Source organism: Vombatus ursinus, unplaced genomic scaffold, assembly GCF_900497805.2.
Source record: "Vombatus ursinus unplaced genomic scaffold, bare-nosed wombat genome assembly UNPS02014847.1, whole genome shotgun sequence".
In the NCBI taxonomy this organism is placed as follows: Eukaryota; Metazoa; Chordata; class Mammalia; order Diprotodontia; family Vombatidae; genus Vombatus; species Vombatus ursinus.
This window is the reverse complement of record NW_020954625.1, coordinates 20,746,136-20,761,427: the sequence shown is the minus strand read 5'-3', so window position 1 is coordinate 20,761,427 and position 15,292 is coordinate 20,746,136. Positions and strand designations below refer to the sequence as shown.

The following is a 15,292-nucleotide window of genomic DNA, read 5'->3' as shown; positions in this document are numbered from 1 at the left end:
CACACACACACACACACACACACACACACACACACACACACACACACCCCAAAGTACCTTATATGGCTATTGGTATGAATTTAAATGTTAACCTCAGCTTCATTTTACATTTGATAAACCATCATGTTACCTGTAAGATAACAAGATACTTACACTTTAAACCTGTTTGATGAAGTAAAGAGTGGGAGGGAGGAAGAAAATAAAAAACCAAAGATTAGATAGATGACATTTATTATATGACCCTCAAAATTTACTTTAAATCTCAACATCTTTGCCATATTGATCATGATGAAACATTAACAACATTAAGTCTTAAAACTCCTCACTTTTAAATGCATTTTTTTTATATCATTGCTCTAAAACTTTTAGAAGCAGCTATTAAAAAAAAAACCCTCCTTTTAGGACACCTTAAAAAAAGCAAGAAACATTGAGGCTAAATAGAATCAGAAGAAAATGGATTAGAACATGAGTATATGGACAAGAACTCTGATCATGAAACACGATATTAAAGACGACCTAATCTTCCTAATTGGCTTCTTGGTTCACCTGACCTGAAGAATAAGAAAGAAGCAAAGCTGTGTGGCAAGACATGATTATATTCTGGGCTTCACTTTGAAGCTGAAGTTTGAACTGGAAGGTGCCACCATTGGGTAATGAATTCATGATCCTTTTTCATGATTGGTTTCTTGCTTTGTCCTGCATAGTGAGTTTCAAATGCCCTTATTAATAGCAAAGAATAACAATACTTCCCAGGCTTATTTACAAGCTGTATGTGTAGGCACTGAAGTGAGATTTTTAACTATCAGAATTTTCCATTAGATGGTAGGCAATGAAAAACTAATTTTGTGTAACTGTTATTCTTTAAAATGCAGTAAGTAAAATTAATTCATTGGGTGTTAAGCTGATCACTGAGCTAGAAAGCATTGAAGAATTCATCTACCACAGAGCACACACACAAATGTTTAAATATCAAGCAAGACTTAATTATTCCATTTTATGAGCTTTTAGTGTGACATGTTGCTTTATTCAGCACTGATCATTGCAGGGTATGCCAAGAAGCCTTTTGAGGGGGCACTTTATTAAGAGTAGGACATAATAGGGTTACTTTATGTGAGATACCAATGGAAAATGAAAGAAAAAATTGTAATGCAGAATACACAATTTAAAAATTAGGTGCAGTGGAGACGACTGAAAGATTTACGAGTGAATTGGTCATTATTAGACTTCTATGTAAGCTAGATTTTTAGTGAGTTCATTGATTAATGAAGAATCCATTAAAATTGAAACTAAATTTCATATTTTTAATATCTAATTTTGGTAATTAAAACTTCTTGTACTATCTTAATGCAAAGCAACATTGGAATAGACAATGTCCATGCCCAAGTTTTGTTTGGAGTCACTTTCTGTGATTTTATCCCATGCCCAATTTTCAATTCGTTGCAACAAAGATCATATTAATACTGTGTTATAAATACATCATCTAACTGCTCCCAGATTTTTTTGTTTGTTTGAAGTCACTCATAAACAAGATTTGCAAGTCAGGATGGTTTAGTAGGAGCAGAACATCGGATTACTAGAAGACCTGGGTTTTACTCCTGTTCTGCCAGTAAACAGTGTGTGACTTTGAGCAAATCATGATAGGCCTTAAGGTACAGCAGAAAGTACACTGTTTGCTATTCCTGTTACTTACTGTGTAACCTTGGGAGACTCAGTCAACCTCTCTGGGCTCCCCTCCTTCATTCTGTACCATGAGGAGGATGGATTAGATGAACTCTGACGTTTCTTTCAGATCTACATCTAAGCCAGGATCCTGGGATCTTATGGGTATCTGTGGCTTTCATTTATCTTTCAACAAAATGAAGGGCATTGACTAAATAACCTTGAAGGTACTTTCAAGCCCTGTCTTTAAATGAAGTCCCATCATTTAGATGACTGCTGACACAATTGGATTTTGGCTTATCATCTTTCTCTTTCTGCCGTCCTAAAGATCCTGGAACTCTTCTTCCTCTTCAACAGTTCACTATGTTGTTTTTGGATAGCTATCATTACCACTTGACATAAGTTTATTTTCCTGGCTCCCAGAGGAAAAAGTCAAGCTCTGTTCTTTCTCTGGATTTCAATTTTCTTGCCAGGAAAGAGATGGAGATGCACTCAATACTCTCTAGAGCCTTCCTGGCTCAAAATGCTCTGTTCCTTCATGTCCTTAAGATTCCCCTTGCACATTGTCAATTAATACAAACATTTCTTGCAAAGAAGAGGGATTTCTTCCTTCACTCTCTCCCATTCCCTCTCTTGCCCAATAATAAGTAGTCATTTCTATGGCTTGTATTTAAAACTGTAGGTACTATATTTAAGTGCTTGTATTTAAAACTGAAAGTGCTAAAAAGAAGAACCATTCATTTTCCTAAATTGTGTCATGATGCTCCCTGCCTTCCTCTTGTGGAAGTGATAGAAATCAAGGACCTGCTTCTCCCATGCTGACACCAATAAGCCTGCAGTAGTAAGTACACATTCATTGACTGAGTGTATAAAGCAGATTTCCTGAAGAGGCCCACTGGCGATCAGTTGCAAATATACTGTGTTGAAGAATAATGGAAGGGCCGACCTGCAGCTCCTAGTCAAGTATGTTTTTCTATATTATCTAGAAGTAAAGGAATCCAGGAGGGAGACTTTACACCAGCTTTATAGGAGTTAAAAATAATTTTGCCCCTTGCTCATGATAATGACAGCCAACAATGAGAGCGAACATTGATCTAATACTGTAAGGTTTTTATAGGGCTTCAGATATATTATCACATTTGCTTCTCACAATGATTCTGTGAGAATGGCCACCATTATTGTTCTCATTTTGCAGATTAACAAAGTGAGAGAGGTTAAGTCAAATAGCTAATTAATTGTCTGTTGCAGGATTTGAAATGAAATCTTCCTGACTCAAAGCCCATGTACGTAGGAGGCAGTTTGGTTTCAGGGTAAGCTTGATTTGGAGTTCTGAGTCCTAGCTCCAACACTTACTAACTGTGTCATCTTAGGTGAGTGAATTTATCTCTCTGAGTCTGGTTCATCTGTAAAAGAGATGTATTTGCCCTGTATATAAGCATTGTTTACTTTACAATGTGATTATGAGGAAAGTCTTTTGAAAGGCTTAAAGTTCTGTAATCTGGCCCAGTAACAAAGTAAATTTCACATATTTTGGACTTCTCAGAGAATTATATTGATGTCCCAAGGACCATTAATACATAGGAGGTATAATGCCATTCCAGGTGTTGCAAGATGAGAGTACAGTACAATATGACTATTGCTCTCTATTTTGGACATTATGCCCAGCATCTGAAGGCGGGTAGCACTGTTTAGCACTTATCTGTAGCACTGACTGATTTGGCAGCAGGCTGGACTATCCATTCCCTTGAAGCTCTCCATTAGTCTTCTCACTGTGATTATTTTATCTCCTTGGGTACCTTATGAATCTTTTGTCAAGAAGTGTCCTAGACACTAGTGTCATGCTCTCCGTTTTGTGTGGAAGTTCTGTAGGAGAGATGACATTTCTAATAGTTGTGGAAGACAGTAAAGTTTGGGATGGGACCAAATTTAATGTAAGGATCTTTAAGGACATAGGTCACAGAATTTCAGAGTTGGAAGGATGCTAGAAGCTATCTCATACCTGAACAAGAATCCCTTTTATCACATATTCAACAATGAGAGAAAAATCTTTGGTAGAAGACCACAAGTGAGGTGAAACCCACTAGCTTGGTATAGTGGAAAGTGTATTAGATTTAGAATCAGAGCTCCTCGATTTAAATTTCACCTCTATACATTTTCCCTTGGACAAGAAAGGAAATCAAGGTCTCGGTTTCCTCATTCATAAAAATGAACTCTAGTTCCTTTCCTATTCTAAAGTTACGATCCTATGAATTCCAAAGGTTATCTATTTCATCTCAGGAAACCTCTAGTTGTAAAGGAGTGTTTTCCTAATATTAATCCTACATTTGCCATTTTCCCAACTTTTATCTCCTATTCCTAATCCTATCCTCTAGGATCGAGAAGAACAATCTAATCATTCTTCCACATGTTGTCTCCCCATTACAACAAAAATACTTTCAGGGTAGGGACTCTTTCATTTTTGCCTTTGAATTCTCATTACTTATCACAAAGCCTGGAATATGTAAGAGCTTAAGAAATGTTTGCTGATCAGTTGATTCCATAAGCCAGATCTTCAAGCACTTAAACACATTTTTCTTTAGTAAGGTTTCCATAACATTGGTCACCCACCAAATGATATTTTGATAGACTCTCCAAAACATTAGTTGATGCTTTCTTAAAGATCCATCGATGTTTACAGCTTGACCTATACTTACTGTCTGTAGCTGACCAACACGACCAAGATGGCAGGAATACAACAGAGGATGATAATCATGGCTAGTGCAAGCAGGGCCCCTTCAGTATAGCCAAAAGACTGCCCATGTTTCTTAACCAACGCCACTGCATCTGGTGTGCGGATTTCCAAAATTCGTCCTCCTTCACCATAATATGGCTGGAAATCTTTATTAATATCTAGCAGTTTCCCATCTAGGAACCTTCAATATTAAAATAAAGAAACAAAAATCAGTATCATGCATTCCAGACTGTAAGTCCTTGGAGGGCAAGTGGGCTGTCATTTAAAAAAAAATGTTTCTTTGGTGTCCAAGCACTGAGTCTAACACATAGGGAGTAGTTAGGAAATTTTTGTTGAATTGAATAACGGAGTGAAATTGTTTGAACCACCACTTGGGTATGTAAAAATTTTTACAATTAGAATTAATGGAGATGTAATATCATAAAAAGACAGGCTAAATAAAATGTCCTTATCGATATAAATGATGAATTGCCATTAATATGCTTAGATAAAAGCAAAATGTTGTCAAATGATTCCTAAGCATTGGTAGACAAGGATACATGAATATCGTCCTTTCTCTCTTGGCATAGAAGCTGATTTGCATTATACATTGATACGTGTTTTCAGGTTTGGATGTGTGTAGAGATTCCCACAGTCTCCAAATGGTAACAACTCATTATATACACTGAGCTCACACACTAAAAAGTAATGTAGTATAATGAATAAAGTGTTGGACTTTGAATAAGCAAGACCCGCTGTGTCTGAATTACTTCCCAGACACTCACAAACTGTATGATTCAGTGAAAATCATGGAAGCTTTCTGGCTAGTCAAGGTCTTTCTATTGTTTCCTCATTGTGAAAATTATGAGGTAAGACTCAGTGACTTCTTTGCTCTCTTCCAGCTTTACATCTATTATCCTGTGATCTCAAGATCTTCATGTATTATTTCTTGCCCTCTAATTACCCACATTGATATTATCTCTCATTACCCAGAGGTAACTGGGATTTGGAACTGGCCATTTACATAGGCCTTTTTTCTGTCTTATTTTAGCACTTAAACTAGGTCCTAACAGACCTACAATGCTCAGTTCTAACTCATCAATAAATTTTATGTGGCATAACCAAAGACGACATGCTCCTTTAAGAGATCCACAACTGTGGGATAAGACTCTCCATCATATCAGACTATGGAAAAAGTCTGAAAACTCTCTTGCCCCCCCAAAATGGGATATAATTAGGCAATTTACATTTGGCCTTAATTACCGTCAACCCTTTCTCACTCAGAAAAATCATACTCAACTTTTCACAAACCTTTTTTATCCTGAAACCAAAGGTTACTGGTTACTAGATGTGGGGGGTTTTCCCTTCTTAACCCCATACTGACACTCAGCAATGCCAAACTTCTTAGGCTCTATGTGACTCATGTCAAATAGAAGAACAGATCATTTGAGAGTACTGTAAACACTAGCACTGTCCTAAAAGTAACCCAAGCACTAGAACACTGCTGATTTTGTGGGGTTGGTAGAGGCTGAGAATGAACTTTCTGGATTAATTACAGAATGGGAGTACTCACCTCTACCATTTCATTTTCACGTCAAGGCCCTGGGGATGCAAGAAGTTCCAGAACAGGACAAACATCAAGAATTAGGCACAAAGGCTAGGGAGCTCTATTTGTCATATGGCATTGCCTTTAGCTCTAACATTCTATATGAACCAATGCATTATGGTATGGTGCTAAGAAGGCAGGTTAGCTGCATTGAGTTAAATTGTTAGGGACCTGTGATCATAATGCTCCATTTTATTGAAAGAATATCATCATTAAAGAGATAGACCTTTGTCTCAGGGAGAAGATTAGGATCATTAGAAACACCATACAATCTGAACAAATTTCTTCACAACTTGTCTCTTTCCTATCTTTCCTGTTTGCTTATATGTTACTTCCCTCCATGCCCTCTGCAATACACAAAGGCCTATTTGCTTCTTCACACACAATCTCTCTGCCTTGGAAAACTGCAGTGGTTCCCTATTGGAGAAGAGAAAGGAGGGAGTAATATATATATATATATATATATATATATATATATATATTACTCCCTCCTTATATATATATATATATTACCTACTATGACCTGGGCACTGAGCCAAGTGCTTTATAAAGACTGTCTCACTTTATCCTCCAACAACCCTGAGAGATAGGTATTATTTCTATCCCCATTTTACAGTTAAGGAACCGAGGCAAACAACGGTTAAGTAACTTGCCTAGGGTTACCTAGCTAGTAAATGTCTGAGGCCAAATTTGAACTTAGGTGTCCCTGACTCCAGGCCTAGCACTCCAACCATTGTGTTGCCTAGCTACCACTTGCCTCCAGGAGCAAATGTAAAACCCTCTGTTTTAGAGCACTTTGTGACCTGGGCTCTTTCTCTCTTCCCAGTGTTCTTCCAATTATCCCTCTCCACACACTCTGTTATCTAGTGATACTGTTCTACTACTGTTCTTCATACATGACACCTTATCTTGAGGCTTTATGCATTTATGTGGGAGGTCTGCCAGTCCTCAAGGTTCTCCCTGCTCACTTTCAACTCCAGAACTCGAATCCCACCTTCTACGTGAGTCCTTTCCCACTCCTCTCCCTTCACCTCATTCCTTCTTTCTGACTTTACCTTTCAAAATTATTCATACTATATGTATTTTGCATGTCCATAGTTGTTTTCTTTGTCTCCCCCACTGAAGTATGAGCTTAATAATGATAACAATAGTAATAACCAATATTTAGATAATACTAGCTATGTGCCAGGCAAAGTCAACTAAATGGTGCAGTGGATAGAGCACCAGGCTTGGAGTCAGGAAGTTCTAATCCAGCCTAAGGTACTTACTAGTTATGTAACCCTGAGCAAGTCACTTAACCCCTTTTTGCCTCAGTTTTTTATATGTAAAATGGGAAAACACTGGAGAGGAAATGGCAAACTATTCCTGTATCTTTGCTAAGAAAACACCATGGACAAAGCCACAGGGTCATATAGGATTGGATGTGACTAAATGACTAAACAATGACAAAATATGCTAGGTGCTGTGCTAAGTGTTTACAATTATTATTGTATTACAATTACAATTATCCCATTTAATTCTCACAACAATCCTGAGGGGTGGTGTTATTATTATCCCCATGTTAAAGATGAGAAAACAAAGACCAATAGGGGTTAAATGACTGCCTCAAAATCACACAGGTAGGTAGTAAGTAAATCTGAGGTCAGATTTGAACTCAGGTCTTCCTGACTCCAGGCCCAGTGCTGTATCTACTGCATCACCTGGTTTCTCAAGACCAATGCTCTTTTTGCCCTTCTTTGAATCCCCACTACTAAGGGCAATACTTGGTATATAGTAGGCATGTAATAAATATTTTGTTGATGCCTTGCTTGCCAAATCTTTCTTTTTTTAGTCAATTATTTTTTAGTTTTCAACATTCATTTTTTATAAGATTTTGAGTTGTAAATTTTCCCCCTCCCTCCCTGCCCCCTTCTCTAAGACAGCATGCAATCTGATATAGGCTATACATGCACGATCATATTAAACATATTTCCACATTAGTCATGTTGTGAAAGAAGAATCAGAACAAAAGGGAAGAACCATGAGAAAGAAAAAACAACAACAGAAAAAGAGAAAACAGTATCCTTTGACCTGCATTCAGACTCCATAGCTCTTTCTCTGGAAGGATAGCATTTTCTATCATAAGTCTTTTGGAATTGTTTTATATCCTTGCATTGCTGAGAAGACCTAAGTCTATCACAGTTGGTCATCGTACAATGTTGTTGTTATTGCGTACAATGTTCTCCTGGCTCTGCTCACTTCACTCAGCATCAGTTCATGTAAGCCTTTTCAGGTTTTTCTGAAATCTGCCTGCTCACCAATTCTTATGCTACAATAGTATTCCATTACATTAATATACCACAACTTGTTCAGCCATTCCCCAATTGATGGACATCCCCTCAATTTCCAATTCTTGGCCACCACAAAAAAGAACTGCTATAAATAATTTTTGTACATGTGGCTTCTTTTCCTTTTTTATGATCTTTTTTGGGATACAGACCTAGTAGAGGTATTTGCCATATCTTTCTGCTTGGCAAGAGGATCAAATATATCCTGGCTAAGGGTATTTCCGGGCTCTATCAGCCTCTTCATGGAGATGAACTTACTTTTATTAGCCTTCCTTGGGAAATCTGTAGTTGCTACTCATCTGTTATTTATACATTTTCCATTTTACCATACTTTGTTTAAGTTGTCGAAATACTTAAAAAGGTAGGGTTATTTTAACTATATGCCATATCTTCTCACTCAGATGCTTTCATCTAATTTGGAATTGATTCTTGTCTTTTTGCTACCAAATGTACTGTCTGTACACAGATAGCTGATGCAGAAATGTCAGCCATATTGGCAACCTCTCATTTCCTATTTAATTTCTCCTCTTCACATTTTTTTCTTCCTACTTGTTCTGCTTCTGAGCTCACCATGTCCCCATGAAGAATAGTTTAAAGTTGTCTATATTCTTGAAGAATACAGTAATATACACATTTTGGTAGTCTACAAGCCTTTGGCCTTCCTTTTAGGGGTTCTGAAACAAAAAAAAACTGAACGAGCTGGGGAGAAGGCAAAGAGGCTTCACTTTTCACCTATGAAAATGGCAGAGTTCAGATACAAGAAAAGAATGAGCTTGATTTTAAAAAAAAGTAAGGTGAAGGGATTATTTGGTAATGGAGTTAAGGAAGCAGACCTTACACGAAATTCTAACTTATTTTGCATCATTGTCCGTTATTCCCACATTTGCATTGAAATTAGCAAGGATTAAAAAATAATTATTAATTTACTTTGAAGGTTCTTCAGTTCTCTGTAGAATTTACTATCTCATTCTCTGCAAGAGATTTTGATGGATAAATTATAGTTGTGTCAATGTAGATTTTTAAAATTTTCACATTTATATGAATATTTATCATGGACCCTGGAGAATGAAATCATGGAATATCCCATAAAATTGTTTATCTGGTTGCCTTATTAAACGAGATAAAATCAACTCTACTCTTGCCTTTATTTCCTCATTCAAGAAGATCTGGTGAGGCCCTTTTCCATTTACCTACAATTTCCTGTGGCTCTCTGTTAGCTTTTATAGCAAGACGGTTAAGGCTATTCTGATTCAATGCCTCTAGTACTACGCCCAGTCAATGGTCATTGCATAAGGATCTCATGCTTGGAGTACCAAAAACTAAGTTGGCCTTTATAGACAAAAATCTGTCCACCTTTCTGATGAGAGGTCCTGAAAAATTAGAAAAGAATCACAGAGATTGAATGCCATTTTGTATTTTTCAGATTCATGTAATTTCAAATCAAATGTGAATTGTAAATTCAATCTAGTTTAACTATATGTTAAATAGTTAATTTTATAATTATGCTGCAAGTAAAATTGTCTGTATTTTTTTTTTTTTTGGTTTTCTAAGTGTTGACTGACTATACGGAAGAGGCGTTTCAGAGCTAAATCAGTTACAAAGTAGCTTCAGTTTGACACTGAACAATGATGAGTTTTAAAGAATAAAAGAAGGAAAACGTGATAACTGAATAATTAACAAGTTTCTTCCACACTTTGTTATTTCAATCTTTAATACTTCTAAAGTAGAAGTGATTCCATCAGGCTATGTATTTCCTCTAGTTATGTGGATTGCAATAGGTGTTTTGAGTTGTTATGACCCCAAGAAATTGTGGTTGCCTGGTCATATTTGAATATCCTTTGGTCAGTGACTGAATAAAGGCAGAGATGGCATTCTCATTAAACATTCAGATAGCACAAAGCTTGGTAGGATAGTTTACATATTGAGAGTGTCAAGATCCATAAAGATGTCAACAGATAAGAATATTGAGTTAAATATAATCTAATGACATTTAATAGGGATACATGGAATACCTTACATGGGTTGGAAAAAAGATCAACTTCCCAAATACAAAATGGAGAGAGATGTGGCTAAAAAGCACTTAATCAGCAGGATGTAAGCTCATTGAGAGAAGGGATTGTTTCACTCTTTGTACTTACATCTCTAGAATCTAGCATGATGCTTGGCATCCGGTAGATTCTTAATAAACACTTGTCAGTTTGTTGATGGACCTGAAGGAGATCTTGCATTCTTGGTGGACATAAAGTATAACATGAGTCAACAGAGTGTTAGGTCAGCTAAAGAGCTACTACTATTTTGGGCTTCATTAGGAAACACAAAAAAATTGGGACTATAGTGGTGACAGTCCTGCTGGACTTTCCCCTAAATATATAATACTTATAGTATGATGTTTAGTTCTTGTCCCCCAAATTTATGAAAGACGCTAATTCAGCAAAGTGGAAAAATTCAAAGGGCATGAACCAGCACGATGAAGGGTCTTAACATCATGCTGAATGGAGATCAGTTGAAGGAACTTAAAATGCTTAGCTTGGAGAGAAATCATGGTACTTGTCTTCAATTTTGAAAACTTGTCATGTAGAAGAGAGATTAGATTTAATTTGCTTGCCCCGGAGGATATATCTTGAAAAATCCAGGGCTTTGTGGTAAAAATAAGAACTGAAAGAAGTAAAACAAAAATTCTAACAATTAGAGGTGCCAAGTATGTATTGGATTGCCATATTGAGTAGTGAACTCTTTCTCACTGGAAATCTTCCAATAAAGACCAGATGACTTCTTGGTAAATATGTTATAGAGAGGATTCCTGTTCAGGTATTTGAATTTGAGTCTGGGAATGTTCTCCTTTCTCATCTACTCTTACAATTCCTAGTTTCTTTCAAGGTTCACCTCAGGCATTACCTTCTCTCTTATGAGGTCTTTCTTGACCCCTCTAGCTTCTAGCACCTCCCTAACACCTTGTGTTCATTTTGTATTTGCTTAGCTATTTTTATGTTGTTTTCCCCAGTACAATGTGAATTTCTTGATTTTGGGGACTGTTTCACTCTTGACTTTATGTCCCCAGCATCATATTATTACAGAACCTCTTACACAGTAAACTCTTAAAAACATTTGTTAATTAGATGAAATAGACAAGTCTTTTCATGTTGAGATTCTGAGGAAATATTACTAACAATTATTCTTTTTCCTTACTATTTCTCTAACAATTTAAAAATAAATTATAACTATTAAGAATATTTCATAAAAAGATACTATTTTAAAGTAAATGCATGGTTTTTTAAAAAAATCAACCATGTTCAAACCAAAATTTATGATGATAACTCAGGAAAAACTAGAATTTGAATTTATTGTTGACCATTAGATGTCACTGTAGCATAAGAGAAAATTCTGAACTCATAAGGACATTATGTTGAGCTGTGGTGGAATTTTATCCACAAAGGAATTTATAGCATTGTCTTATTTAAGATTCTGTGTGCATTAAAATATGCTCTTATTTCAGGTTTTGTAACTCAACTATTCAAATTCAGTCCAGGATAAAACATGACATATGGCATAAGATCACGGACAGGATAGTTGTTTTTCTTCCAAATAAATGAAAAAAAAATTTTTTTGTTTAATGGGTTTCATGCTGGTTTTGTACTTCAAATTCAAACCTACTCTAATAATGACTGGGTATTCTGCCATTTTATAAAGAATCTTGTATCCTTCTTCTCTGGTAGGAATGCCTTGGAGAGAAAATGGCATGAGGTGATCAAAGATCATGTGATTACTAATAAACTGAAAAAGCATTTTAAAAGGAATAACACAAATGAAGTTCAAAGCCTGTCAGAACGTTCAATGGCATCTGGAGAATTGAAGGCCTTAAGTATGTATGTAGATGAACTGTTGGCCTTGGTATTTATGCAATGAGTAGAATTGACGCAGATTTTTAGAGCAGCAGGCTAAATGGAATCTATTCACTTTCCTCTTTCAAGTTTACTGCTGCCTCCAAGAAAAAGTTCAGATATAGGTTCAATATAAGTTGCATATGTGTTTCTTTGGGGACACTAATAAAATATATACAGTTTGTATCCTATATTAAACATATGAATTAAAAGAAAACATGTGCATTATATTTTATATGGGGACTTTTATGGGAATATGAGGGACATTGTAGAATCAAGATGGGGAAATAAAAAAAATATGGGTCACCCTCTTTTCCTCTTTCCTTTGTACCTTGTCTTTATGTGAAGGATATATATTATGTACCATTCTCATTTTTTTTTGTTCTGCATCATATGTAGAGGTGTTTGCATTTTTAATTATTGTCAAGTTCATGATGAAAAATGAAAGAAACAAATTATTAGTACTCATGAGAAGAAATCTGCTTTTCCAAAATCTGGTTGATCTCACTGATGTCATCACTATGACCAGGGCAGTTAAAAACAACACAACCACCACTTTGTTCCAGGACTGACACCATGGACAGTTCCTAACTGACGATAAATAAGATGAGTAGCATTTGTCTGCCTGTACTAAAGAAGAGATGTCTGGGATATTTAAGGAGGAAAAGGAGGTCTGTTGGGCTAATTGAGCAGGTTTACCTTTGCATCATCAGGGGGTTTGTATTGCTATAATATAACCAAGGGAGTTCTCCAGGTTAGGTATGAGTTTATCACAAAGATGCATATCTGATATGGACACAACTCTTTTCTTCCATAGTGGGCTATAAAATTCATTGAAGAGGATGGTGAAAAATGATTGTATGCCTAGAATCTCAGAGCAGAGCTTGGAACTCTCCCTGGCTGAGCAGGGGTATGTATTCTCATAGGGCTTCAGGTTGAAATAAGAATACCTATCAAAGTCATCTATTGTTTTATTTCTGTTACATTGCTTGTCATAAGGGCATGTTAGATAATTCAGACGTACAACTGTGGGCTGGCATATGGGAGCTGTCCAAACTACCAAAAAGAAAAGTCTCACCTTAGGATACACACATTCACACACACACACACACACACACAATGTCTATATATGTGTATATATGTATATATATATATATATATCACAACAGCTTCTATAGAGTTTTTAAAAAAAACTTCATTAGCATAATTTATAAAGTTTAAAAATAATATCAATTTTGTAGATTGTAAAGTATTAAAAGAGTATTTTTGATGGAGGACAGAACTTATATGTCAAATAATATGTAGGTCAGCCAGATTTTATTTGAAAAAAAAAGATATTTTTGGGTCCATACATATTTTGCCTATTTACTGTGTGCTTGAACTAAGATATTAGTTTGCAAGTAACATGAAATTAATTGCAACCTGTGTGACCCTTGGCAAGTCATTTAACCCTGTATTGATCATTGAAAGCTCTATAGAAATTTTATTGGTTTTACTTTGTCACAGGAGGACATTTAAAAATACATATATGTACATAGGCAACTCTCTAAGACTATAAATTATAAATAATATTCTGATCTGCATTGGTAAATGGAGCTTCTTCACCTAATATTCCCTCTACCAATAAAAACATGGGTAAAGATCTTATGTCTATTCTTCTCCTACAAATATGTGTAATGTGCATGTGTTATTTATATCTGTATGTATTAATGCAACATATATCATAACTTATAATTATAGAAAATAACTCATAAGAATATAATGAGATAATTAGTGCCAGAGCACTTTGAAAAATTAAGGCACTTAATAAGTACTAGAATAATTAAAGATGCCTCTGTTCTGACAAAATCACTGGCATGCTATTAAGTGATTAATTAAGGTGTTAATGTTATTTAGGGACAATAGGAAGTCAAGATGGATCACCAACATGGAACATTTTCAGTTCAACCCCCCAATACTGACCTTTTCTAAATTTAGCATTGGTTGTGAAAGGTCTGACACACGCATTATGATAAGGCAAATAGCTGGGACTTTTGATTTGACAGTCTTCAGAGCTATTTCTTGGAATTACAAGTGATACTATAATTACTTATTAGGCTTTGCCCATAAGTCTGAATATTTTCTTATTACTTTTCTGATTAATGCCTCCTGAATGATCACTCCTGTCCTTCTTGAAATCTCAGGATTTAGTTTGGCCAATAATCATTTGCATCTATTTGTGTTACTTTTGCAGAAGTTTTTTCCTTGTAAGATATTTGTTCAATTGAATCCACAGAATCTGAGATTCCCAGAATATTAGAACTATAAAGAACCTCAGGGACATCTGGTTCAACCCATATATGAAAGAAGTTCTAACTAAAACATGCCCAATAAGTGGTCATTCAAACCCTGCCTAAATACTTCCAGTGGAGAGAAACCTATCGTTTCCCAAGACTCTCAATGCAACATTGAGTTAGTTATGCCAAACAGGAAGTTTGTCCAACATCGAGGTGACATTTTCTTTTTCCTCTTCTGCCCTTTCCTTCCAATTCTGCCTTTTGGGGACTTAGAATATATCTAAGACTTCTTTTGCTCTTAATTACTTGAATATATCTATTATTCTTTCTCCCTCAAATATTCTTTACTTTAGACTAAACATCCATAATTCCTTCAGTAGATTCTCCGAAAATTTTCAGCAGAGGTACCTAAGCAGTATAGTAGATAGATTTTAGACCTGCAGTCAGGAAGACCTGAGTTCAAATCCTTGGACGCTTACTACCTATGTGACTCTTGGCAAGTCACTTAACCTCTGCTTCAGTTTCCTCTATAAAATTGCTATAATATTAGCACTGAACTCTCAGGGTTCTTTTAAGGATAAAATGAGATAATATTTGTAAAACACTGTGTAAACCTCAAAGCACTGTCTAAATCATAGCTCTCATTGTTGTTTGACATAATATTATCCTGGTTACCATTCACTGGATACTGTGAAACTTACAAATGTTCTTTCTAAATGTGATGCCAGAATGGATGAAACTCCAGGTGTGGTCTGACTGTGACAGAATACAGTACAAATATCACTTCCATAGTCAATTCGGATAGATATGTAAAGTTGCCTGTTATTTTTCAACAT

The 15,292-nt window shown here is 35.8% G+C and overlaps 1 protein-coding gene across 1 annotated transcript in view; it reads right to left on the bottom strand.

The window, feature by feature from the left end:
- PCDH15 (protocadherin related 15) overlaps nt 1–15,292 on the bottom strand; it is a 1,147,277-nt gene that overhangs the window by 29,288 nt on the left and 1,102,697 nt on the right. Inside the window, exons 30-31 of the mRNA XM_027840684.1 lie at nt 4,353–4,571; nt 154–162 (exon numbers count right to left, since the gene is read on the bottom strand). Of these exons, the coding sequence (XP_027696485.1) occupies nt 154–162; nt 4,353–4,571 (228 nt within the window). The remainder of the gene's footprint in view (nt 1–153; nt 163–4,352; nt 4,572–15,292) is intronic.